The sequence below is a fragment of the Pan troglodytes genome, chromosome 7, assembly GCF_028858775.2.
Source record: "Pan troglodytes isolate AG18354 chromosome 7, NHGRI_mPanTro3-v2.0_pri, whole genome shotgun sequence".
In the NCBI taxonomy this organism is placed as follows: domain Eukaryota; kingdom Metazoa; phylum Chordata; class Mammalia; order Primates; family Hominidae; genus Pan; species Pan troglodytes.
Window position 1 is genome coordinate 143,258,676 of NC_072405.2, and position 26,744 is coordinate 143,285,419.

The 26,744-nt window shown below is 44.1% G+C and overlaps 1 protein-coding gene across 4 annotated transcripts in view; it reads left to right on the plus strand.

Moving 5' to 3' along the window:
• The window catches only part of TG (thyroglobulin), a 269,572-nt gene that overhangs the window by 127,746 nt on the left and 115,082 nt on the right, over window positions 1-26,744 (plus strand). For all 4 annotated transcript variants that reach the window (XM_016959884.4, XM_016959885.4, XM_016959886.4 and 1 more), the window contains 4 exons: window positions 18,690-18,824; window positions 20,389-20,553; window positions 24,569-24,788; window positions 26,388-26,481. In XM_016959884.4, coding sequence (XP_016815373.4) covers window positions 18,690-18,824; window positions 20,389-20,553; window positions 24,569-24,788; window positions 26,388-26,481 — 614 coding nt within the window. The remainder of the gene's footprint in view (window positions 1-18,689; window positions 18,825-20,388; window positions 20,554-24,568; window positions 24,789-26,387; window positions 26,482-26,744) is intronic.

Sequence of the window (26,744 nt, forward strand, 5' to 3'; positions counted from 1 at the left end):
AATTAACTTTTGTTGAAGAAATGAATGAATAACAGAATGAAAAATGAATGAATGGTGAGGGTGGTTGTGGAGTATTGAAAGCCACATGGGATATGAGTTTGGGCAGCCAAGTTTTGAACCCTCCCTTTGGCACTCCTTAAGTATGTGACCTTGGCCAGTTTAAAGAATCTTTCTGCATTTCAATTGTCTCACCTGTAAAATGGAGATGATTATACCACTTCAAAGAGGTTGTTTTAGGCTTAAAAGAGATATTATACATAAAATGGCTGTACTCAATGCTCAGTAAAGGTTGGCAGTGGTGGCATGGCTGGGTTAGGTCATGCACTACCAGTTCTAATGGGGTCTTTTCACAGGTAATCTTTGTAAATGTTACCCCTGCAGTTGTGCTATGCACAACCTGTGCAGCTGTACATAGTGAGCCTGGGAGGCACTTGACAAATGTTTGCTGAATGGTTGTGTCTTAAACTCTTGCTAGATCTTAGAGTCTTAGAAGATGGGGAAAATATATGGATTTTCTACAGTAACTTTCTCCCTATACAGTACCAGTTTTGTACCTGGTCCATCAAAAATTTGCTTAATTATATTTAAAGGATATGGAGCCAAGAGCAAAATATGTCAACAGAAAACCTACCATTTGGGTTTGGTTATTTAGCCTTTAGCTTTAAATATTTTCTTCTAAATATGCTTCTTAACTATGGAAGATATCCTTCAGCCTAGAATCAGTCAGAAACCACATAATCAAAAATGACCTCAATCAAAGCTGTAGGTAGAGGGAGCTGGCGTTTGGTACTGCCCTGTCTTCCTCTTTCTCTATAATTCCCCTCTGCCCACTCTGGGTAACTCCTGACTACATGCTCTTAAGCCATGATTCTCATCTAGAATGGCAATCCCAAGGCAGGACACCGTGATGAAAAAGTGGTTTCTCTTTCCTTCTCACCCCTGAACAGTTGCCTTGAACAGGCAACTGTTAAGAATAGAAGGACCTTGTTTATTTATTATTTTATCTTCTAGTGCCATCCTGGAGCCTCTTGAGCCAAATGGAATTAACAAAGTTATTCACACTAAGGTGAAAATATCAATATTTTAATATCTTTTTCAGGGGTGTTCACAGTTTAACAAGTGGGTAAACCGGTTCTATTCTGAGAGCAGAGATTCAAAACTTTTGCCAAACACGTGGGGGAAATATTTTAGGCAGGTTGCCTGTCCTGGGGCCCCTCAGGCCCTTCTACATAGCTGACAGTGAATGGGACCATCCCTGAGTACAACCCACTAGAAGATTTCCTTAGTTTTATGGCTTATAATAATTTTAATCACTGATTAAAAATAGTGATAGTATGTTACAAGTGGCTAGTGCTACACAAAGTTTTTTAAAAATGATCCTTCAGTCATCCATTCATTTATTCTCCCTTGTTGACTGTGCTGAACTCCCTGACCCCCTGAAGGAACTCAGTTTGACTTATTACAGAAGCATCTACCTCTTCTCCCCAGTTCGTAAAGTCCGGGAGGTGAGAGGGACCCAGCTGAAGAGGATGGAGTGAGGGCTTCCGTATAACTGGAGTACCTGGTGTCATGGGAAGGTGAGATGGGGAAAGAGGAGAGAAGGGGCTGGGTCAGATGATGGAAAGCGTTGGTTATCCTGCTGTGATGGAGTAAGATTGAGGTAATGAGCTCCCTGTCACTGGAGTATTCAAATATGTTGAAGATTCTCTTGTTGTGTGACGGGTTGGCTTAAATGTCTTTTAAATTTCCCTTTAAATTTTGTAATTCTCAGCATTGGCTCAGTTATGCTGTAGCGTGTGATTTTTTTCCCTTCTGCTTTTGTGAGCGCTCACCCACAGGCAAGCAGAAGGAGCCAGGCAAAAGCAGAAGCTGGGAAGCACAGAGCCTGGTGCTGGGCAGATCTCAGTCTCTGTTCTAATTCTATTCCTACTCTATGAATAACCTAGGGAAAGTCACTGCACTGCTCTAAGCCCCAGTTTCTTTAAGGTAGAATTCACCATGTTACCTATTACCTACAAGTTGAGATTTGGGTAAAGTCCTATGTGTAACATGCTTAGCCTACTACCCACCACATACAGCAAGTGCTTGATAAATGGAACGAGCAGCAGCTGCTCCTGCTCCTGCAGAGATCAGACACAGGTCTCTAACGTGGAGGGCAATGGTGCCGCCTTAGGAGTCTGTCTGTGTTCAAGGCAGCTGTGTGAGCTTGGGCAAGTTCCCTACAGTTCACCCATACCCTTGTTCAGCGCCCCAAAGGAGGCCTCCATGGTGCTGGACTCACTTTGCTTAGCTCAGATTGGTTTTTCACATGCATTTGTGCCTCAGAATTTCTATCATTTTGCCCACGCACCCAGGATCATGCGTGTGACCCCATGAAAGAGGAGTTCAGATGCTCTTAGGAGACCCAATTCTTGTACTCTCTCCATGTAGCTTTTGTGTTTGGGGAAGTTGGTGGGGATGTCCACTTGTTAGGAGTCAAACTTCTTAGAGAGAAATCAGATTCAATCTGAGCCTTTGAAATTTCACTAGGAATTTTGCTGGTAATGAACTTAGTAATTTGTCATGAGGCCATAGAAGGAATATAGATCCAAGTCTGGTTTCGTGTGTGTGGCTTTTCCTTAGTTAGAAATTTCCCTAGAAGCGTCTTTGAAGTTAGCAGCATTAAAGATGGTTACCCACCAACACACAAGCTCATAAACTGAACAGATGCTGGGCCATTACAGACGTCTTTGGAAACTTCTGCCTGCAATGAGAAGCCACAGGGAAGCACTTTATGAGGCTGCAGCTGAGTCATATGGAGGGGGTGGCAGCTGTGGGGCAGTGGGGATTGAGAGGGAGTAGTCTGGATGAAGTCCCTGGCAGTTTGGCTCACCGGTCACAAGTTGTGATCTTGGCCATATTATGTAGCACCTCTGAGCCTCAGTTCAGCCCTCTGCCTGATAGTAATTAAGGCATGGGATGATGTAGTTATTAATTCTTGCAGTGTAAATGAAAGTGTTTTATAAACTAGAACACACCACGTAGAGGTGAGATTTTATTAAATCAGCTTCCCATTATTTGCTTCCTATGTGACTAATCTATTAACCAATTGACTCAATAATTATTTACTGAGGTTTTGTAGTATGTAAATAATAATAATCTTAATCTTTATGGAGATATAAATTAGCATTCTATTGCTCCTTTATTAATTAACTTCATTCAATACATATTTATGGATTAGGGCAGTTTATGAAAAAATAGTACTATTGCTGCTGTTAAGCACACAGTGAACACTTAGTAAATGCAAACTACAACTACATTACTATTTCTATTGCTAATTTTTTTTGCTTGCTATTATAGGTCTTGGAGAATCAGTGAAACTAAAGCACAATTTTTGATCTCAAGGAGCTCATGATTTAACAGGCAGATTTAAAAATAAACAAATTGCAATGCAGTATATTAGTGGAACAGTAAACATATCTAGGCATTTAGAGGAGAAGAAGTAGGCATTTAGAGGTGATGGTGGTGGAGGAGGCAGCTGTAGAAGGGGATTTCAGAGTGGATTATCTGAGTTGGGTTTTGAGGGATGATATGAATTTATCCTACAAATAAATTGACTTAACTTTGTAAGTCAACAGTGCTGTTCACACTAATAATGTACAAAGTCATACAATACAGAGTGTGTTGACAGACCACCAGGTGTGAGAGTGGGGTGGTAGGAGGCAGACTAATGAGAGATGAAGTTGGAGAGGTAGGCAAGAAGGCATCAGATAGATTTCAGGGAAACTCAGACACTACGTTTTTTGTTTGTTTGTTTTGCTACAAACCTAGATGGAGTGTGTTTGCTGCAGGGACAATATTCACTTGTAATGGTAGAATCTGAAATTTATATTTAAAATGATATTTATTCAGACTTTCCTTATATAATGTCCTTTCTAGATGAACATTCAGTCCACTTGAGCACCAATCAAGGACAAGACTTAAGGTTTTGAGTTGGGCAGCCCCATGGCTGGTGGTACCAATTCCAAGATAAAGAATGTAAGAGGGGAACCAGTGGAAGAATGTGGTTGTGGGTGGAAGTGAGATTATGTGTTCAGTTTTCAACATCCTGAGCTTAAAGGACATCTGCTTGGAGGTGTCCAGGAAACACCAAATATATAAGCATGGAGCTTGGGCAGAGGGTCTAGCCTGGTTGTATTTGGTGGTCATTAGCATGTCAGTGGTATTTGAAGTCATAGGGATATGAGCACACCCATGGAGAATGTCAGATGTAAAGAGTAAGAGTCAAGGGCAGCCCCTTGAGGAGAGGAGGAGACACTAGGAAGAGCAGCTGGAGACAGGGGAGGCACACTGGTGGCATCTGCTATCATGGAACCCAGGCCAGGGAGATGTGATTCATCATTTCAAGGAAAATGGAGACTGGAAGTGTCCATTGAGTTAGTCATGAAGAGCCCTTTGAAAATTTAGTGGAGTAAAGAGGAAGGAAACTCAATAGTAGTGATTTGAGGAAGTAGAAACTACAAATTTTCCCAAGCATCTTGGCTATGAAAGTAAGAGAACAAGATTGACAGCTAAAAAAAGAATTGTGGAACATTAGCTGGTAATCATGTTTAGGTCATAGATTACTTGTGACAGTGAATTAAAAACAGTATGCTCCACCATATATATCAAATTTTGCCTCTATTTTTTAGGGAAATGGGTCACCTGAAACCCAGACCATGAGATGAGAAACTTTGGGTTAAAGTGTTTTTCTTACAAGGGGGATATTTTAGCATGTTCTTATGCAAAAAGTGAAGTGTCGGTGTCGAGGGACACACTAAAGATAAAGGAAGAATGGGAGTGGGGCTGGGTTGGGGGTAATTGATAGATGGAGGCCCCTGAAGGGGTGAGGAAGAAAGAGCTCTAGAGCACAGATAGAAGGACTGACTTCCAATGGACACCCTTCTTCTGTATTAGGAGAAATCAAGAGGGAAAGATAAAATGGCTTATAGAGGGGATGAGGGGGAAGGAAGCTGAACAGATATTGACAGATGGCCCCTTTTTGCTCTGGGAGGCCAGAGGTCAGGCACTGGCTGAGAGCAGACGGGGATGGATGAGGTCTAGGCCTGAGAGAGTGGCAAGCACTGAAAGCAGTGGCTGCAAGGGATGGAAGAGAGGGGACCAACTGATCAAACTGTGCCGGGGGTCAGTTGAAGCTGAAGGTCCACAAGTTGTAAAGGCACCAGTGTGTTCAGCTGTGACCATGGGAAATTTCTTTGCCCATGCTCAGCAGACTGAGACAAGCTGCAGGGAAAGAGAGCCCATTGGGTTAGTCCCATTGGGAGGAAGAGAGTTGAGGACATTGCTCAAAGGGAAGCTGAGATAATGGAACAATGGGAGGTCTTGGTTGGATGATGAGCCACTGAGGATGGATACCATGGAGTGGGTGGGAGAGTAGAAATCACAGTGAAATTAAAGAGCTGGTGTGAGTGGGCTAAAGTGTGAATGTACTGGAAAGAAAGAAAACTGTGGTCCATATCAGCAAGTGCAGCTTAGAAAACTACAATTTAAATGGTGATGGAGTTCAATGCCATGGCAGGGTTTGGGGTGTGATCACAGAGGCAGTTGGCTGGAATGGAGTGGAAATGAAGGTCTCTGGGATTGAAGCAGACAAGAAACTGAGACCAGAGTTTCAAATGGGCTTCTACTTTCCCTAAGATGATGAAACCACTCAATATTTTAGCAGGATTTGGAGTGGCAATGGGCTTGAGGAATACGGGAGAATGACTAGGCATTCTCAGTTAAGGATGATGAGAAGGACTAGAAGATTTCATTGTCAGAGGGTTGGGCCTCCAAGAACCAGGACTGCAGCCCAGAGTGAAGGAGGGGACATTACAGTCATGGTAAGGACCCTGGTTTCTGGGACACAGGAGGCTGGGGAAGGATGAGACAGGTTCAGAGGGTAGCAGTCCAACAACGTGAGTTGGTTTCAGAGAGAAGGACGAGCAGGAGTCTGGACCAGAGTGAGAAAGGCCAAGATGGTGCAGAGAGGACAGGCGGGCTGGCATTCTGCTTTTTGATTGGGGGAAGGTATGTGATTGCCACCCTTTCATCCTATCAAATAAGAATAATTAAAAAAAAAACTAGAATCTATTCTCCTCATTATTTTGCAAAAGGACATTCATTTCCCCAGTTAGGAAGGACCACTATCAGCAGGTCATAAAATTACAATATTTTGCCTTCCAGATGGCATCCCTTATACTCCTCCTTATTCCTGAAAAAAGCATACAAACTCCCTGTCAAGCTGCCTGTAGGATTTTTGGTTCCCAGGTGTGGACTACCCACCCATTGAGGTGCATAACGACTGGGTTCATGCTCTGTCTCAGATCTGCCTTCTGGGTTGGAGGTCAGAAAACTGCAGCCTGCAGCCTGCAGCCTGTTTTTGTGTAGCCTAGGAGTGAAGAATAGGCCTATCACATTTTTAAAGGGGTGCAAAAAATAGAAGAATATGCAACAGAGAACAAATGTGGCTGGTGAGGCTACAATATTTACTACCTGGCTCTTTACTATCTTCTCAGTGATATTTCTTCTCAGAAGATATTTACTATCTTCTCAGTGAGCAGAAGGTCACTGATCCTTGTCCTGAAGGCTTATATTGTCTCTGTCCTTCCTTCTGTGTCCCTTAATCCTTTATGTGGGTCTTTTCTGGTCCTTCTGGGTCACACAACCAGACCTACATCCCCCTGTGGGACCATCTTGATGTGACAGCATTTCTTTCCAGGAAGATGAGGGGGTAGCAACTGTAACATCACTACTATTAATATTCACTCTTAATATTAAATTTTGGTTGAAAAAGCCCTGTTTTACAAGTGACAGCAAGGATGCCATCATGCATTCAACAATGCAGACAGTGGTGAGAGCTCAGGCTCTGAGGTTGATGTATGGGAGGTCAAATCCTTAACAAATGTTAGTGAGTATGGCTGTGCCAAGCAGTTTGCAGCCATTGGATGGCTCTATTCAGCCTTCAGCCTGTGCCCAGAGCTCCCTGATTTATCATGCTATGGCACACACAGGGGATGATGACAACTGCATGACTCATTGGGGTAAACAGATGGGAAGATGGGACCAACCCTAGCTCCCTCCACCCCTTGCCCTCCCACAGACTGGAAAGATCAGTAGCAAACTGTGACTCTCACTGTATGAGAAGCTCTGCCTTACGGTTCAGGTGGTAAAACTGTTCCTGTTCACAAATTAAAACAAAAGACCAATAATTGAGACTTAGCGTATAATTTACTCCAAGTCACAGAGCTGGCAGGAGGCAGAGCTGGGATCTGGCCAGGCAGAGTGCCCCAGAGTGGTCCTTCCTTAAAACGTGCAATGCCACCTCTTAGAGCAGGAGTGACCAGAAGAGCCACATCAGACAGCTGCGTGTGGATGGAAGGAGACAACACACGGAGCACATCACATTATGTCTGTGCCGCTTCGTACAGGAGATGCTTCAACCCTATGAGCCATTTGACTATGTGCATGCGATAGGGTGGGAAGTATCAGTATGATGAGCATTTTATGCTAGAGAGCAGCACTGGGGCAGAGCAGGCCCTCTGTAAATCAGTGAGTGGATGCTGTCACCGAGTGCACACTTATTCTGTTACTTGGCTGCAGCTGCCATAACGAAGTACCACGAACTGGGTAGCTTCAACAACAGACATCATCTTCCCACAGCTCTGGAGGCTGCAAGTCTGAGATCAAAGTGTAGACAAGGTTGATTCCTTCCAAGGTCCCTGTGGGAAGGATCTGTCCCCAGCCTCTCCCCTTGGCTTGTAGATGGCACCCTCTCCTTGCACCTCTTCACTCCATCTTCCCTCTGTGCACGTGTCTCTGTCAACATTTCCCTTTTTTACAAGGACACCAGACCACCATTGGATTAAGGCCTACTCTAATGAACTCATTTTAACGTGATTATGTCTGTTAAGAGTCTATCCCAATAAGGTCACATCCTGAGGACCTACGGGTTAGGACTGCAATGTATGAATTTTGGGGGGGACACAGTTCAACCCATGACACCTACTGTCACCCCTCTGCTAAGCACTGAGATGCAGAGTCGAAGATAAGAGTGTGCTCACTGAGGAGCTCAAAAGTAGGTATTTGGAGGCTGAAAGGAGAGGTCAGGATGTCTGGGTATTTTTCTAGGGTTGTGAATGTTAAAAGAGGCCCAGGAGTGTCTGCTGCAAGTGTAAAGAATTTCTCCTGGAGAAATGCTGAACCAACCAGCAGCTCTCCTCCCATTTTCATTCTGCAAATAACCACAAAATTACAAGGATGTCTTTATTTGGTCTTCCTTCCTTCTGTTATCAAAGGAACATCTGGTCTTTGATAAATGCTGTTAAGAACAAACATAGGCCACTATGTCCTGGTTCTCACTTGAATGATGGTCTCTGGTGAGAAAGCAGGATGTCTCAATGCAATGTTGTCTCCGTCCGATGACGACAGGGAGACGTGAGCTGGGCTCTTCCTTCCAGCAAGTGCCCTGTGGCCGTACAGGCCTCCAAGGCAGCTTCCAGTCACTTCTATTCTGCTTATCACAGGGATCATGAAGGTTTGCTGAGGGCCTGAAAGACTTTTCCTGCCTGAAAGGTATCAGAATGTCACGGTTTACCCCAGCCAGCCTGTGCAGGTGTGGAAACCGCCTCTTCTATTTCCCAGCTATTCCATATTCAGGAGCAATCACTTGATGAGTGCTGAGCAGCTGAAAGAAATTCCTCTTGGTTTTGATTGTGGGAAGAAGGGTGAGGATCCTGAAGACTTTTGGATGCCTTGGACTCACTGTTTATTTTTGATGAGTCCTAAGAAAGTCACGTGATCTTTTTATACAATAAATGGGATGGGTCTGTGATTATTTGAACGTTGGAGAGAGTGTCAGGCATTTGCTGCCGGTTTGACATTCTGCCCTTGGATCTGATACAAAAATGCTTGGAGGCACTTTCCGCCTGTTTTTCAAATGAGGGAGGCAATGGCCAGAGCAGAAGCTCACCTGTCATTACCTGCCAGCAAGCGGCAGACCTCTGCCTGTGGGGTGCATGCAGCTCTATAGTGATGTGTAATTTTTTGGGCAATTTTTAATGTAAATTATTTTACTTCTTCCATGATGATTTAGTTGGACTGTCTTTAAACCAGTACAAATATGTCATAAATAATATCTGGCCACTTTCTAAGCGATTAATTTGTTGCTCAATAAGCCGCCTCACATCTTTCAGCAAGAAATACATTAAATCTGAATAGCAAAACATTACACAATAAATTCAGACACAATTAAAATTTGCTTTAACTATTTCTTTGGGGGAGAGGACATCACACTTCTACTCAATGAAGAGAAACATTTTTACAGTCTGATGTCTTATATTTTATTTTAACATCTACTATGCCATGAACTCATAGGGAATAGGTTCTAGCAGCTCTGGCCTTTCCCACTGGTTCTCACACAGTGTGCTTCTCTGCGTGGAGCAAGCTGGCGCTTCAGTTGAGCCCAGGTACCCTTCTCTTGGGCTTCTTTTTCTGATCATTTTCCTTCACGTGTTTCAGGAAGCTATCTTGACTCCCAGAGTGCTTAATGTGCTCAATACCCACATTAATTCTCTTGTCAAGAATCATGCCCTTGTTCATTTGCAACAATGCCAGCAGTACACTGGGGAACATTGTAAACGCTTCCAGTTTTGCCATGGTAACACCTGTGGGGTATTCCTTTTTGAACAGTGCCCATTCCCTTGATGCCTACCATATCACCTTTCTTACAGATTCACGTATACCTGGCCAAACGAACAACTCCATGTTTTCCAAAAGGCTTGGAGAACATACCGCGTACCTCTCCTCTTTCCCTTTGTGTTTGTCATTTTGGCGAATTACTGGAAGTTGGTGGTTCCAGCTGAAAGGCTTTTTGGCAATTTTTAACAGCTGAAAATAAACCTTGAAATAAACATTTTCTCCTTTAACTGATGTCTGGGAAGGAAGAAACAAAAAAAGAAAGAGAAGAAAGGAAATAAAGAAGGACGGAGGGAGGGAGAGAGTGAAGGAGGGAAGAAAGGAGAATTAAACACGATTATCTACATATCAATGGAAAATTTCAAATATATTCTAGCATAATTTTTTTCTACTTAGTATCCATTAAAAAAGGGAATCATTGTGGAATGCTTAAATCAATCAAATGAACACAGCCATCCCTCGGATACTTATTTTTTTTTTATTTTTATTTTTTGTGGTGAGAACATTTGAAATTCATTCTCTTAGTAGTTTCGAAATGTGCCATATGTTAACTATAGTCACTGTGCTGTGTAATAGATCTCAAAAAGTACTCTTCTGCATCATATACATATATCATAACCTTGTATTATACCCCATAAATATGTATAATTATAATCTGTCAGTTAAAAATAAAAATTAAGCTTTAAAAAAGGGGATATGGTGCTTTCTAGAAAGGAATAGAAGTGCCTCCATGTCACCCAGAGGCCCGCCTGTGCAGAGACTGCAGCTGTGCTGCCTCCAGGTTGTGAGGTGACCCAAGCTGCCCCCATCACCTCCTGCCTCTTTGCTGCCCCCATCATCCCTCCCAGACCCTTCCTTCTCCTCTGCCCTTGTCCCCCCAGCAGCTCTGGTTTGCAGGGGATATCACCATATAGGGCTGTCCTGGGTGCAAACACTGACTTGCTGCCTGCCTTTCAGCTGTTTGGTCTTGGGCAAGTCAGTGGCCCTCTGTGAACCTCACTTTTCCCTCCTATAAAGTAGGGTTAGGACAGTTAATCTCAATGGAGTACCATTAGATGGAACCAGTTAATCTTTACATGACTTTTCAAGCACTTCTTACCTGCTAAATAGATAGTAGCACTCATTGCTAGTCTATCTGGTCACAGAGGAAAGAGGCTGTATGACCTCAATGAGTCTCTCTTCCTTCAGGGCCACTGTTGCCCCTCTGCCCATGGAAGGGGCAAGGCCTCTTACTTCCAAGGGCATATTCTCCTCCAAGGTCTTAGGGCCTTCTGGTGAGCTACTCCTACTCACTGAAAGAGTCACCAAGACCTTTAACCACCATGCTGTGGGGCTGTATAAGGGCTGGGAAGGTGCCTATTAGCTGCTGGGAATGAGGGCTGATCTGTCAATTACCACCTCAATGAGGAGATCCAAGACTATATAGCACAGCAGAAGAAAAGCACAGTTCCTGTGTCCTGCTGGTAGGACCTCAACTAAGTTCTGCACTGTGACCTGGGGCTGCCTCTGTAACCTTGGGGGTGCCTCTGTAACCTTGAATGATGCCTCTATAACCTTAGGTGGTGTCTCTATGGTCTGGGGGAGTATCCTGTGGTCTTTCCTCCAGTGCCTCAGTGTCCCCATCTGTTATGAAGATCAATGCGAGTTAACATAAGTAACTGAAATTACATTGTAAATCGATATTGTTTTCACTTCTGAATGTGTGTTGTATTTGGTGAGTGGGTGAGAGTAGGGGGCACACAGGACCACCCTGTAAAAGTGGAGGGTTGCAATGCAGCTGGAGTGACTGACCCTGCCAACCACACATCTGCCTGGTACCCTGGAGGACCATAGGTGGTGAGTGCTGTGACCAGATGCGGATGTTAGAACGGTTTTGGTTATCCCAGCACCAGCATGAGAATGGCCTGAGTGGGCTGAGACTCATGATCAGGAGGCCCTTGTTTGGAGCCTGCATGGTAACTGCAGTGAAATTGATGAGGCCAGAACCAGGTGGAAAAGAAAAGACAGTTCCTAGAGGGGCTGAGCATGTAGACTCCACTGGGAGGAGGCGATAAGGATGATAGGATTTCTGGTTTGGACAATGGAGGGAGTGGTGGAAACATTCCCTGAGGAAAGAAAGAACATGGTGTATGAGTGAAAAGGAGCACTGGGGACAGTAATGGCTTCATTTTGGGACTTGCTAAGCTCGTGAAACCTTGAACCACTGATGTTTATAGATGTTGCTTCAATTCAGCAGCAAGTTTCCCACGAAAACTGAGGCCCAGCCCATGGCACCGCAGGCACACTGTGCAGGAGGTGAGAGGCTGTGGAGGCCCTCCTGGGCAGGAAGCAAGCTGCCCTGGGACAGGGGGACAGTGGGGCGAGGGGAGGAGGGGTCAGGTGGAAGTCAGGAGTCAGATGTTTGGTGGGGACATAACTGGCAGTAGTTTGGGCTCCTGTGCCCCTTAAAGAACACCCCTGGTACTTCCATCCAGGCTGAGAGCCCCATCATTTTGAAAAAACAGTGTCCAGACTGCATCAGGAACCAAGTAGCTTGACCCAGAGACGGTGAAGGTGGCTGTGTTTGCTGAGTATTTCCCCTGGGCAGCAGCTCACATCTAGTAACTCATTGATTTGTGGTTACAACCCTAGGAGAGACAGTCACTTAATATCACCATTTTATAGATGAGGAAACTGAGGCTCAGAGAAAGGGAGTGGCTTGCCCAAAGTCACACAGTGTAGTCTGGCTGCTTTACTGTGTCCCATTTTTGACATACACTCATAGCCAATTGTTAGTGTCAGCTGCTGGGTGTGTTCAACTCTTCTCTGGTTTCTGGCAATATAAGGGGACCCTGATGTTATTCTCTAACCAGCGTTGGCTCCCCGGGAGGTGTGCAGAGGGCTGTGTGGTCTCGCACCACTAGGGAGCATGCCAGTGAGCACAGAGGGCATCCCTTCTTACCAGGCAGGACAGTCACTGTGTAGGAGCCAACCTGTCCGGCTTTCCTCTCGGCTCACCTCTCCCTCCTATTCCATCTTCTCCCTGCTCTGGAGGAAAAGGACTCCTTTCCTGAGGCCTGGATCCAAGGGCCTCAGAGCAAAGGTGCTGATGGATTAATTTACCCCACAAAGGCAATGGTCCATGTGTCATCTACTGAGAGACATTATGCTTATTAGAGATCATGAACAAGGGCAATGCGTAACACAAAGATCTTTAAGATTAGAGTTTCTCAGAGTAGTTAAGGGACTTGCCTGAGGACACACAGTGTCAGGCTGAGTGAGGTTTAGAACTCAGAACTGTTTCTTCACTAGCCTAAGCTGTGTCTCCAGCAATCATGGCCAAAACAAAACCAAAACCAAAAAGGATATCTTAGAGACCACAGTCATTTTCAAACTTGGATGTGTGTCAGAATCACCAGGAAAGTTAATAGACTACAGAGGCCCCAGCTCTTTGAAGTGAGAACTGGGCCTGGACTTTGGAATTCTTGTCACATTTCTCAAGAGAATCTGATGCTCACCCAAGTTTGAGAACTACGATGGACGGTAAGAATCATCTTAAATGTTTTGGCTTCTTAGACTATTTTTCCAGGCTGCCACCGTTGGCTGTCAGGTACAGTCCTGGAGTATCAGAGGAGGCCTGTAAATAGTTGTTGAATGAATACATGATTGAAAGAACAAATATACACAGCTGACTTAGTTAATACCGCAGGTTTCCAATCTACCACCTCGTGGAGGCATATCCTTGCTAGACCGGAATATAGTTTTGGTCCTGTTTTCAAAGTAACCACACAACAAAGAGCCTATTAATATTATGAATAGTCAGTTTTATTTTGATAGTAATAGAAAAGCCAGTAGACTTGAACAGGAAAAAATAGGCAAATAATTTAAAAGATGAGATGTTAATTTTTTAGTTATAGGTTTTTTGAATCACGATTTCAGTTTTGAATTTTTTAATGTGATTTGGCCAGTGGTTTTAAAATGTGTATTAGAATGGGCCATAATATGTAGTCAGTTGGAATCTCAGAAAACCTGGCACGTTTTAAGGTTTCACAATTTTATTTTGGCCATTTTTATGTTAATTTTTTTTTAGTAAACTCCTGTCACCCAGGGAGATATTTGTTGAAGTATTGACTGGAGGTTGGCTGTCTGGTATTTTGTTGTTTTAGTTTGGGATGATTTATTTTTTATTGCAAGAATTTAGTAAAGCAGGCAGAGTTCAAAAGACAGAGCCTTTTTAATTTAGGCCTTTAAAATTATGGACTTTATTTTTATGCTAAGTCTGAAATGTCATGGGACTGGAGTGGCGCTGGAAGGAGGAGTAAGACCGGGAGAAGGGGGAGGAGAGGCGGGGACGGAAGAAAACACAAGAGTTGACTTTGTAAGTTTTTTTTTATGTGTTTTGAAATTTTTTTTTAAGTTTATGGAGTCCTTTTGTTTCCATTGAGTGTGTAGATCAATTAGTTTGGGGATTTTTTACAAGGCTTTTTTTGTGCCCGTTACAGTCTTTAATTTTTCTTGGGCCAGATATTGTTACACAGAACAAAAATATAGCCAGCCAGATAAACAAAAACTAGAATTAGACCAGACTGAGTATTTTAGTGGAGGTAGGTTTTTAGTATTAGCTTCATTTTTGGAGAACTCAAGTCTAAATTATATTTGGGACTTGACCCTGATCAGGATTTGTTTTAGGACGGAACTCGAACTTATAATTTTAGACAAAGATAGAACTTTAATTTATAATTTTGGACCATAAAAATAGGACTTGAATTTATAATTTTATGATGGGATTAAAGACAATTAAAGGCATAGGCATATATTAATGAGGTATTTATTAGAAATATGTCTAATTTAGTTCTTTTTTTTTTTTTTTTTTTTTTTTTAAGGAAAGTAGTGTCAAGGGAGCCTGGAGTGTTGAGGCAGAGAACTAGGAATCTTCTAGTCAAATCTTTAGACAAACCAGTCTAGGTGGCCACTCAGGGTCAGTAAAGGGGACCCATACCCCACTAAAAGGATAGAGTATCTTGAACCAGTTTTGTCTCACCCATGTCTGTGAGTTTCATTGATGGTGATTTTAGTAAGTTGTCCTGTTAGAAAATACAAACACATAAGTAAATAGCTTTTCTCTATGTCAACAATAAGCATTTTGAAAATATAATGGAATAACATCATATTCTATTCTTAATGGCATCAAATATTAAGTTTAATATTAAATAACATTCAAATCAAAAAATTTATCTCAAATTAATGTTTAACTTTGAGATCATTCCAAGTAACCCAACGAAGCTTTCTTGAACCTTGAAATGGTAAATTTTATCCTAAAGAATGAATAGACAAGGAGATATTTTACAAAACAAAATAATGTGGAGAAATTTTTACCATTTGATGATAAAATACAGAGTGACTATGGTTTAAGCAGGATGGAGGCAGAGCCAGGATTTGCAAAGACATTCATGGAAAAGAAGAAACACCCACCAAAACAAATTCACTTACAGATAAGTACTCACGATGCAATAAGCATGCATTTTGAATTAAAGGAGAGATTATATTTTAAAATAAATGACACTAGCATTGCAATCTATGAACTAAAAATAGAAAAATGAAAAAAAAATAAAAATTAATCAATAAACCATAGACTCTACTTTTCAGGAAAAGACTCACTCTTTGGGTGAGCTTGGAAGCTGCTACCACCTCATTCATCTGGAGGGGAAGTCTGTGATGTACTAACTCTGGGTTCTGTACCTGCAAGAGCTGGCTCCAGCCCTAGCTAGCACCACCACTTAATTAGCCATGCTAACACTGGTTAAGCCGATTGGCTAAGCAAAATGGTGTATTACTGGATCGTCTGTTTCCTTGTCTGTAAACTTGGACAGTGACAGTACCCACCTCATTGGTTATCATGAATACTAAATGCAGCAGTGTTGTAAGTTCCTAGCAAATAGTAAACTCTCACAAAATGCTGCCAAGAGCCCCAACTTTCCTGCTTCATCATCCTTCTGCCTCCACAAAGAGTTTGTTCTCAGAATTTTCATGAGATACTTGTGGACCTCCCAGATGTTGGATTCTGCACAAAAGCAGTGACTCATATCCAGGGGTTCATGCCGGCCAGGGGACAGTGGCAGGTGGAGGGAATGGCAGGACTTGGCTCCAGGCCCTGGAATGGTGACAGATGAACTGGCTTTCACTTGGAGATGAAATTCACTCTTTAATTATAGTGCTTTCTCCCAGACATCAACCTAAACACGGAGTATGGCCAAGGCTTCCATTTTAAGACCATAATTGGTGAGTCTAGCCCTAAAACCCTTTCATAGAACTTCTCTAAAATTGCAGTGTTCTCACCCTCTAAAAATATGCAGCTCAGTTTGGTCATGTTGCAAAAATGCCCCTTATGTTGACCATGAAAATAGCAACATGTGGAGGATGCTTAAGAAAATGAAAACCCAGCATCTCTTGCAGTCAAGCCAGGTCCTAAGTTCAGGAAGACACATCTCCTGAGTCTTAGGATGGCACCCACTGCTCCAGGACAGAGTACGGAGGTTTATCTTCCTCTTGCTGGGCCTGGGTGAAACAGGTTGTGTTATTTGGCAACTTCTCTGGATGAATCTTTTCTCTCTCTTATTTTTTCTTTCTTGTTTTAATGTAAAAAAGTATAGACATGTCATAGACTGAATGTTTGCATCCTCCTCAAATTTATATGTTGAAACCCTAACCTCCAATGAGATGTTATTAAAAGATGGGGCCTTTGGGCACTGATCAGGGTGCAGAGCCTCATGATGGGGTCAGTGCCCTTCTAAGAAGAGGCAACAGAGGGCCCGCTTGGTCTTTCTGCTCTCTGCCATGTGATGATACAGCAAGAAGACAGCTATCCATCAAGCAGAAAGAGGGCACCACCAAGAACCCAATCATGTTGGCCCCCTGCTTTCAAACTTCCAGCCTCCAGAACTGTGAGAAATAAATGTTTGTTGTTTAAGCCACCCAGCCTATGGTATTCTGTTATAGCAGCTTGAGGAACCAAAACATGGCACTAGATTGTTTTGCTGCTTTATTTACCAGTCTAATTTTAGTGAACTCTCCACCAGTGTGCTGGTTGTCAAAGACAGGTTTAAGATAAAAATTATAAACTTCCCTGTATAGCTAAGAACAGGGTGTTATCAAAGGCAAAGACCCTTTCATACCTGGGGATAATGTTCTGGAAAAGGTGCTCAGCTGCATAGGAAACTCAGACAGGATAGAAGGAGCATTGACTTAGAGCCAAGACATCTGATTCTCTTCTGGCCTAGTTATTTTCCAGCTCCATGTTCTGAAAAATGTCATATAACTTCTCTGAGTTTCTGACTCCTCCTCTGTGAAAGAGGCACTAGAGCCCCTACCCAACCCCTCATTTGGGTGCTGTCGGGATCAAACATGATGATGAAGTGAATATGGTTTGTAAACTTCAAAGTGCTATGCTTGTGATTGCCATAGTGTTCTGCTAACACAAGGTAAATGCTACCAAATATTTATTAAAGGACACACTACTGTGGTCTTCTGGGAAAAGAAGCAAGAAAACAAGAAAGAAGAAAATACAAAAGCAAGCAAGAAGGTGTGTGTATGTTACAGAGAGACAGAGATTTTCTTTATTAATGATCACTGATGCCCCACTGAACATCTCTCCAGGAGTGTTCTGGAATCAGCTCTCCCGAATGATCATGGAAGCCTATCTTGAGAGGCAGCCTTTCAAGCTTTTCAGTGATATTTGTGGAAAGTATGATACATCCATTGACCTAGACTCACAGTCCTTTGTCTCGGTGGAAACTTAAGTGGAAACTCAGGATCACCCTCACTTCGTCTGGCTCTAGGCACGGCCCTTGCACCAGATAGGACGAGCTCACCTCCTCACCTCTGCCCAAGCCATCTCTGTGGCTGCTACACCGGTGCTTCCCTCCCCCATGCTGAGACAGCCACGTCCTACGTACAGGACTAGGGAGGCAGCACCTGAGAGCAGTTGAAGGGCACAAGCTTCACTACATACAAAGGCCAGTTCCAATCCTGTTCCACCGAGCAGGAACAGTGCCCTCACAGGCCGGTCATTTTAACCTCTTGTGTCTGATTTTCTTCATATATGAAGGAAGATGTCTTAGCTGGGGTTTTCCAAGAAGAAGACTCTCAGATGGAGATTTGCATGCAAGAAGCTTGGTGCAGAGCATGCTTGGGATATAGAAGGAAGTGAGGGGCAGGATTGGCCAGAGGAAGAAGAACTTTGATGCAAATCAAATGATGGCCCCACTGATCTTCCAGTGAGCTCTGAAGCTAGGCTGGGCATTCAGATTTGTTCCATCTTGAGGCTGGGGGTACGAACCTTTATCTACCCCCATGGACAGTGTGGGATGCAGGCTGTCCATGGGGAAGGGGAGGCAGTTCTCTTAGATCAAAGGCAATTCCTGGAGAGAGACTCAGTTGGGAGCTGCCAGCCATCAGCTTAACAACAGTTGGGGAAATGAGAGCCTTGGTCCTGCAGGGGGGTCTCAGTCCTGCAGGGGGTCTAAATGGCACCCCACAGTGTCCCTTACAGAAAACAACTGATAGCAACTGATGTAGTGTCTGTAAAGACCTGAGCATAGTACCACATGATTAACCTGATATGTCTGTTAGTATCATTATTACCTTGTATTATTTTAACTGTTGCTTTGTAACAATTATATCATGATGTTTTTCTTTTCTTCTCAACTTCTCTCCCATTCTACTATGAGCTGCTTAATAGAAACAGCCATGCTTTCTGTTTGTTTCGTTCTGTTTTCAACCTTTGTATTCCTAGGCTTGAGCACAGAGTCTGGCTCATAAATAATTCAATAAATACTTGTAGAATGGAAAGACGGATCAAGCTATAAGATTGCACAGGAATGGAGACCAAGAGGAGGATGCCCCTGAGGCTGCCTTTGGGGATATTGGGTAATACACGGCTGTCTTTGTTACTCACCAGGTGACAACTGCATGTGACTGTCCGTTGCCTTCTCTCCTAGTGTCTCTGGACTCGTGGCAGTCGCTGGCCCTCTCTTCAGTGGTTGTTGATCCATCCATTAGGCACTTTGATGTTGCCCATGTCAGCACTGCTGCCACCAGCAATTTCTCTGCTGTCCGAGACCTCTGTTTGTCGGGTAAGGGGAGTTTCCAACCCCCAGGTTGGGTGGGACAAAACCTCACACAAGTGCTGCTCAAGATTCTCAACTTAGAAAAACACATGAGACACTACGATAACCTAGGATGCTTGGAAGTAAGGGATTAACCTGGGGAAGAAGACCTGGGTGAAGTCTCCTCATTACCCCACAGGGCAGCCAAGGTGTCCAAGGGAATATGCCAGCCAGAAGATGAGGGACATAAACCCAGGTCGGAGGAAGATCAGAAGAATGATCTAGTGGGTTAGTCTGAGGCAGGAAAGATGCACATGCATGGCAGCTCTGGCAGCTGACCTCAGTTAGCAGGTGGGCTGTTGTGGTGAGGAGGAAGTACACTTGTCTGGCCAGTGGGATATACCTAAGAGCTATTGTTTTGGTAAAACTCAAATTTTGGGAGACATTTTTCAATGCAGTTGAATAACTTTTTAATAGGCAAAGCTGCCCACAGATGCATAATTCTTTTAGAGAGTTTTTGGTCATTGTTGGTATTTAAACAAAAGCTAGATAACCACTTGATGGGAATGTTCTACAAAGAATTTTAGCTTCTGAAAGAGGCAGACATCAGATAGCATTTATACCCTTGCCAAGATTCTAACCTCCCCTGAGGTTCTATGAAGTCCATGAATCTCCTTCTCTGCAAGGTTGGATAATAATATGCACAAAGCTATGCATATCTTGCAGATTGGACCACCATGTACAGATATGCAGGTTATGCACTGCACACCTCTGGGTGGTACCATTCACAGAAATTGAGCTATAAATAGGGCTCTTAGGCTGTCAACAACCTGATCAATAAAATGAAGCAGCACTTTTTCAGAACCGTTCTTAGGACTGAATGTCATATAGTTTAAATTGTCTAGTGCAGAACTTGACATGCAAGGGAAAGGGCATGGTCCCTGGTGGAACACTGGGTATGGTGCCAGCTGAGGAGGCATTGAAGAACAGGAGAGGAAGACAGGGCTGAAGATAAAGGCTGGAGTATGGAGAGCCTTGTTTGAGGTAATCCTTAAGTGCATGGGGAGCCATGGAGATATATTAAGCAGGGAAATAACAAGAGCACATTTATAAACTAAACAAACAAAAAAGACCTTAATGCTGCATGGAAAGCAGACTGATCAGAGGGTTGGGTTTCTCATTGCTACCATTTTATTTCCATCCCCTGGTACAGTGCCTAGGATTTATTGTAGTGCTCACATAAATGAGTGATTGCATGACTGATGGATGGATTCATGGATTCATGGATGCATGAGCGGATGAAAGGATAGATGGATGGAAGGGTGGATGAGTGGTTGGGTGGATGGATGGATTGATGGATTCATGGATGCATGATTTGATGAAAGGGTAGATGGATGGAAGAGTAGATGAGTGGATGGGTGGATGGATGAACGGATGGATAGATGGATGGATTCATGGATGCATGATTGGATAGAAGGATGGATGGATGGAAGGGTGGATGAGTGGATGGTTGGATGGATGACTGAATGGATGCATGAGTGAAGTAACATCTCTGAGGCCCAAGCATCACTCTTCTCCCTCTTTTCTGCAGAATGTTCCCAACATGAGGCCTGTCTCATCACCACTCTGCAAACCCAACCTGGGGCTGTGAGATGTATGTTCTATGCTGATACTCAAAGCTGCACACATAATCTGCAGGGTCAGAACTGCCGACTTCTGCTTCGTGAAGAGGCCACCCACATCTACCGGAAGCCAGGTAAGCCCAAGCCTATGCCTTTGCAGCCATCCTGGGAAACTGGGTCTGGGGAAGGGACTATTTAAACACTTGGTGAGTTGGAGGACAGTGGCTTTTGTTGGCCAAAGTTCTGGGCTAGGTGGCACTCACTTGAGGTAGACTGAAGGAAGGTAGAAAAAATTCCTACTTCTGTATCACTTTTATTCATTTATTCCTTTAAGTTATAGAAGCCATCTTGGTTTTGAAGTTTCTTAGTAAAATAATTCAAAAGCCCACTTTTTATTATGGTTTTGTAGTTTAGAGAGTTCTTTCACAGGCCTTATCTCATTTGGTCCTCACATTAATCCTGTGTTGTGGCAGGATAAGGGCTTTATCCCTGTCTTAGAAATCAGAAGGCTGTAGCCCAGAGAATTTAAGTTAATTCTGTGATTTCACACAGCTAATGATGATGGAGCTGGAACCTGGAGCCAGATACCTATCTCAAGATGCAATCCTCTCCCACAAAGCCATGCAGCCTAACTATCGCATCTAAACACTTCGGAGAGAGAAGCTGTTCCTGGCTGAGTTTAGTTTTAAAACACGTGTCAGATACTGTGTTGGTTCTGGGGCTCCAGGCAAGGCAAGAGGGAGTAGCCATAAATCCACCACTAAGTAAGACTGCTAAGAGCTGTAGAACAGGAAACAGGGACTGGGCATCTGGGGGAATCCCCTCCCCAACCAGACATGTTTACTGGATGAAATTGATGACTGTTGTTAGCTACATCTGCCATCTTGTCTTCTAGAGCAAGGTTCTACAACCATTCTTTTCTGTTAACACTAATCAGCTGCTATTGTAGCATGGGAGCAGCAATAAACAACATGTAAGTCAGTAGATGTGACTGTGTTCCAATAAAACTTTATTTACAAAACCAAGTAGCAGCAGATTTGGCCCCATGCTGTCCTAGAGCATTGACAGTCCTTTGGTTCTGTCTTGATTCCAGAGATATCTTCCTCTTCTGCCCCCTCCTCAGCCTTAGCCTTCAGACCACAAGAGTGTCTTCCAGACCTGAGAATGCTTTGATCGCTAGGTGATGAGCTGTTAGGCCCTCAATCGTAAGTCTTGCCCTCTCTTTATCTGGACATTTATATTATTTAGTCAGGCTATGTAGATTTTTTTTCTGAGACAGAGTCTCACTCTGTCACTCAGGCTGGAGTGCAGTTGCACAATCTCGGGTCACTGCAACCTCTGCCTCCCGGGTTCAAGCGACTCTCATGCCTTGCTGGGAATACAGGTGCATGCCATGATGCCCAGCTAATTTTTCTATTTTTAATAGAGATAGGGTTTTGCCATGCTGGCCAGGCTGGTCTTGAACTCCTGGCTTCAAGGGATCCACCTGCCTCGGCCTCCCAAACTGCTGGGATTATAGATTTTAATAGTATATTTCACAACAGTGTGGCCAATCTGTGTGGTAGTTCTGCTGAAAAATGACTTAACATTGAGGTTTGAGTTCTGTAAAACACAAATTAGACTGCTTCTCTATTACTTCAGTGTGACTAAAATTCAATGGAAAATGCTCACTTCCAAAAGATGTGTGCACATATGCATCTACAGGTGTCTCAACTTTCACACAGACATTATTTGTTTACAGCTAATACACATGGCCACAGATAATTTTCTTAACCCAGGTAGTCACGTGGCCTCTGTGGGTATTCTAGAAAGAATCTACCATTTCTGCAAAAGAATTTGAAAGAGATAACTTCACATCTAACATTTTCCCCGTGTTTGATCTCATTGAGTTGGGGATTCACTGGGCAGCCTCTGAAGGGAAGACTGAATACCACTGCCATGGGAAAGCAGGCCTGCATTCCCCCGAAATTCTTCAGCCTTTATATTTGTTCTGGCTTTGCTCCCGCCTTTGGATGTGCCACGTACACAAAATGTGGCTGTTTCCTGCATAGCAGAATGAGGTTCCAGCACTTCAGCAGCCACGGTCCTGAGTGCTTGCCCGAGACCCCTTGATTTATGATTGTGACAGGAAGTTTTGCAAGGAGGAACTATGGGGGTGACATCAGCCATGATTTGTGATTGAGGCCAGATTAAAAAACAGCAACTGTTCCTTTCCAGCCTGAGTTTCCATTTTGAGTTCCAACTCATATTCCAATGTCTTTGCGACAGAGAAGGCTTCATTTGCTCTTTTTTTCCTCTTTCTTTTTTTCTCTCCATGTGTCCCCCCACCGCTGCCAATTCCTTCCTTTTTTCCTTCCACTTATTCATTCATTTACTTATGTGTTGGACTTCTGCCATTTTTCAGGCACTGAGCTTGGAACATTACAGGTGTTATTATTTATTCCTGTTGTAGGAGATGCTATTGTTCCCATTTCATAGGCAGAAAGACTGTAAAGTTTTTCCAATGACTAGCTGTTCCATAAGCATAAAACCCAGATCTGCTTGACTCCTTAACGAATTCACCATGGTGACGCTCAGTGACCTGGAAGTCAAGGACAGACATGATACCCAGGCTTCTCAACCTCAGAACCCGCTGACATTTCGGGCTGGAGTATTCTTTGTTGTATATGTGTGGGAGCAGTGGTTGTCCTGCCTACTGTAGGATGTCTAACAACAGCCTTGTCTCTCCCACCAGATGTCAGTGGCATCTCTCCCTCACCCCTGTGACAGCCAAAAATGTCTCCAGATGTGGCCAAATGTCCCCTGTGGGCAAAATTACTTCCAGTTGAGAACCTCTATATGATACAAAGCTCCTGCAGAGTAGATGGACTTCTGTCTGCAGGTCTATCTGCCTCCTCTCCCCACTGTCTTGTTTAGTCACCACTGCAATAGATACATATTTTTATAGAAGGATCTGCAGAGAAAGCAGAAAGGCTTTGTCTGTCACTCAGCCAAGAGTGGAGTTCAGCAGACCAAATCTACGTGTCAGAAATAAGAGACTTCTCACACACACTTGAAGTATCTCTCCATGAGTGTTTACCGCTTCCTTTGTGCAGGGCTTTGAGTCCTGTGTGGCATCAGACAGGCCTGTCTTAAGTTCCTGAAAACAGTACTTGGCACTGAGCCTTGGCCCAACAAAAGTTTACCAGATCAATCAATGAATGAAAGAAAATGTCGTTGAGGAAACAAGATAGGGCTACAGAGAAACTGATGAATGTCGCTGGCGATTAGTGTGGCATGGAGCAGGGTGGGAGGCATGGCAGGCGGCACCAGTGTTGGCCTTGTGGACAAGGAGGGATTTGGACATGAAAAAATGGGCAGGAGGGCCTCACAAGCTGGGGCACCCAGGGCACCCTTGGTGCAGAGAGAGGCAAAGCTCTGAACTGGTCCCAACCCTTTGTGCATGGGGTGTGGTCAGAGCTGGGGTTGAGAAAGGTGTGGCTTTGAATCCTACATCACCCTATATCACCTGTGATCCTAGCAGGCCCTAGGCCTCCACCTCTACATCTCTTCCCTCACTAATGAAATGTAAATGTGGGCCTGCAACCCCTACACTGCAATTCTGAAACCCAAAAGTCCTAAAAGTCTTTTTTTTTTTTTTTTTTTTGTTAAGTTTACAGCTAACTCATTTGGCAGCAAAATCTGACATGGGTGGCTGAAGAAATTCTATTCTTTACTCATCTCTCTCAGGATGAGTAACCCACACATCTCACCACAGAAATGATGGCTGTGTTTAAAGGTGGGGCTGCACTCCAGACCTCCCCAGGGGATTGGGTGTTGTTTGCTGTTTGCTTCTCTGTTCTTTCAAAAGGCCCCAGGGTGCTGGTAAAGGGTCCTGGGCCTGGATCCATGTATAGAAGGGATTAGCATTGCATTCTGTGCATTTTGGTGCCTAATAAAGATCAGCTGTTTTTGCCATTTTTTTTTGTTTGTTTACATTGAAAACCTGACTACATTTAAGCTGTAGGGGTATGAATGAATGATTGACATTTTCAAGGTGCAAAAACCGTGATTTTTCTTTCGTTGAAAGCACATTCAGAATGCCAGTGGAGAGAGCACTCACTGAGGCCTCTCCCCTTCCTCACCCCTTTCTCTTCCCTTTCCCAACAGGAATCTCTCTGCTCAGCTATGAGGCATCTGTACATTCTGTGCCCATTTCCACCCATGGCCGGCTGCTGGGCCGGTCCCAGGCCATCCAGGTGGGTACCTCATGGAAGCAAGTGGACCAGTTCCTTGGAGTTCCATATGCTGCCCCACCCCTGGCAGAGAGGCGCTTCCGGGCACCAGAGCCCTTGAACTGGACAGGCTCCTGGGATGCCAGCAAGCCAAGGTATGGGTTGAGTGGAGCACATCTTGGTAAATGCTCAGAGAAATCTTCTCCATTCTAATCTATCCAAATGGGACTCAGTAGCAGAGCAGTGCATTTTGGATAAAGCAATGTATGGAGGATGGAATATATTAGCTAAGGTATCATTAAGTGCTGTGACAGATAAACTCCTAAGTATCAGTGGCTTAACACTGTTTTGCTCATGTAAAGCCCATCAGGTGATGGAGGGGCCTGTATGCTCTGCTCCATGAAGTGATTCAGGGACGCAGGCTGATGGAGGCTCTGCCTTCTTCAGCATGAATCTTCCAAGGTCCCCCGGACATTGATCCAGGAAGAGAGGCTGTGAAATAATTGACAGGAGAGGTTCCCATGGAATAAGCCTGGAAGTGGGGTTCACACATCACTTGTACTGGTATTGCAGTGGCCAAGCTCAGCTTCCTGGCCATATCTGATCTTAATGAAGCTGGGAGACACAGCATTGAAAGGAAAATAAATGAGCTAATGAAATTTTTCCCACTAGGAACAAAATTACAAGTTTTTTTTTAGAGCACCCATATCCTATCTTCTTTCCTCATCAAAAATTTCATTTTTTCCTCTTTTCCATGTGTATACCACTTTAAATAGCAAGCATATTGAAGAACAATATTGTGATTTTTTTCTAATTAAAGCATACTGACAGTATCTGTGAAAACAGCACTTATTACTGCTGCTCTTCTCCTTCCCACCTGAATCTCCTTCCCAACAGGTACCCCATGGCTCTATCCTCAGGCAGCTGCACCCTCCATACCCATTATCACCATGGCTGGCTGCTGAGCAGGTCCATGGGCCCACTACCAGATAGAGTGATGAGCTAGGAGGCTCTTAAAGTACTCCTGGAAAAGGATGATAAGGACTTCAGCTAGGATGGTGGCAGTCGGAGTGGAAAGGCATGGATTTCTATCTGCTCCACTGCTTGGAAACAAAAATAACAAATATGCATGAATTAAAGTGCCTTACCATGTTAGGATGTACCCATTTGACAGATGAAATGACGGAGTCACATAGGTTTGAGTGGAGAGTAGTTGAGAGCTTGGGTCATTGTAGTCCAAGGCTAGTGAGGATTACGTGATGAGCCAAGTCACCCATTGGGTAGATGACCATTGTGCTGCCATTAGACATAGTCACAGCTGTAGTCAGCTCTTATACTGGGAGTTGCTCAAACCAGCACTGTAGGACTCTGTACTGGTGTAGAAAGCAGGTAGGACACCCCCTCCAGAGGAGAGTCTGCACTCTTGGAGCAAAGAAGGGCCAAGGTCCTGAGTGGCTTTCATTGTCTTCTTCTCTATCTCAAGCTGTTGCATCAGCAGACTTCTCTAAGTTGGTGCATTGTCTCTGGGGAATGTTCTTCCACAGGCCAGTGGCCAGAGAATGGTGGGCACTCTGTCATTCCCTCCATTCACTGAAGCTGAATCTTTCCACTCCCATTTCCTGAAGCTGCCTAATTTCTGCAGAGCTGGTGGGATGCCAGGCTTTGGAATGGGGTAGTGGGCTCTGACCATGGTGGTGGGTGGGGAGGGGTGGTGATGGAGCATGTCTTGGAAGTCACCCAGTCTGTATCTGCAGGGCCAGCTGCTGGCAGCCAGGCACCAGAACATCCACGTCTCCTGGAGTCAGTGAAGATTGTTTGTATCTCAATGTGTTCATCCCTCAGAATGTGGTGAGTTCAAAAGCACTTGCTAGGGTTGCCCTGAAGACTGTCCCATTAGAAATCCACTGTCCCCACTGTGGCCAGCATAGTTCAGTCTCCTCCTCTGTGGCCTGCTGAGCTGAGGTTAGGTGATTTGCCTAAGGACACTCAGTGAGTGTTCTGTGGACTTGGTCAGTTGGTCCTCAGAGCTTGTGGCTAGAACCAGTGAGTGGTGACCATGAGCGTGTGCTTTTTCCATAGTGTCAGGAAGAAGACTGTGGACGTGGTTTGCA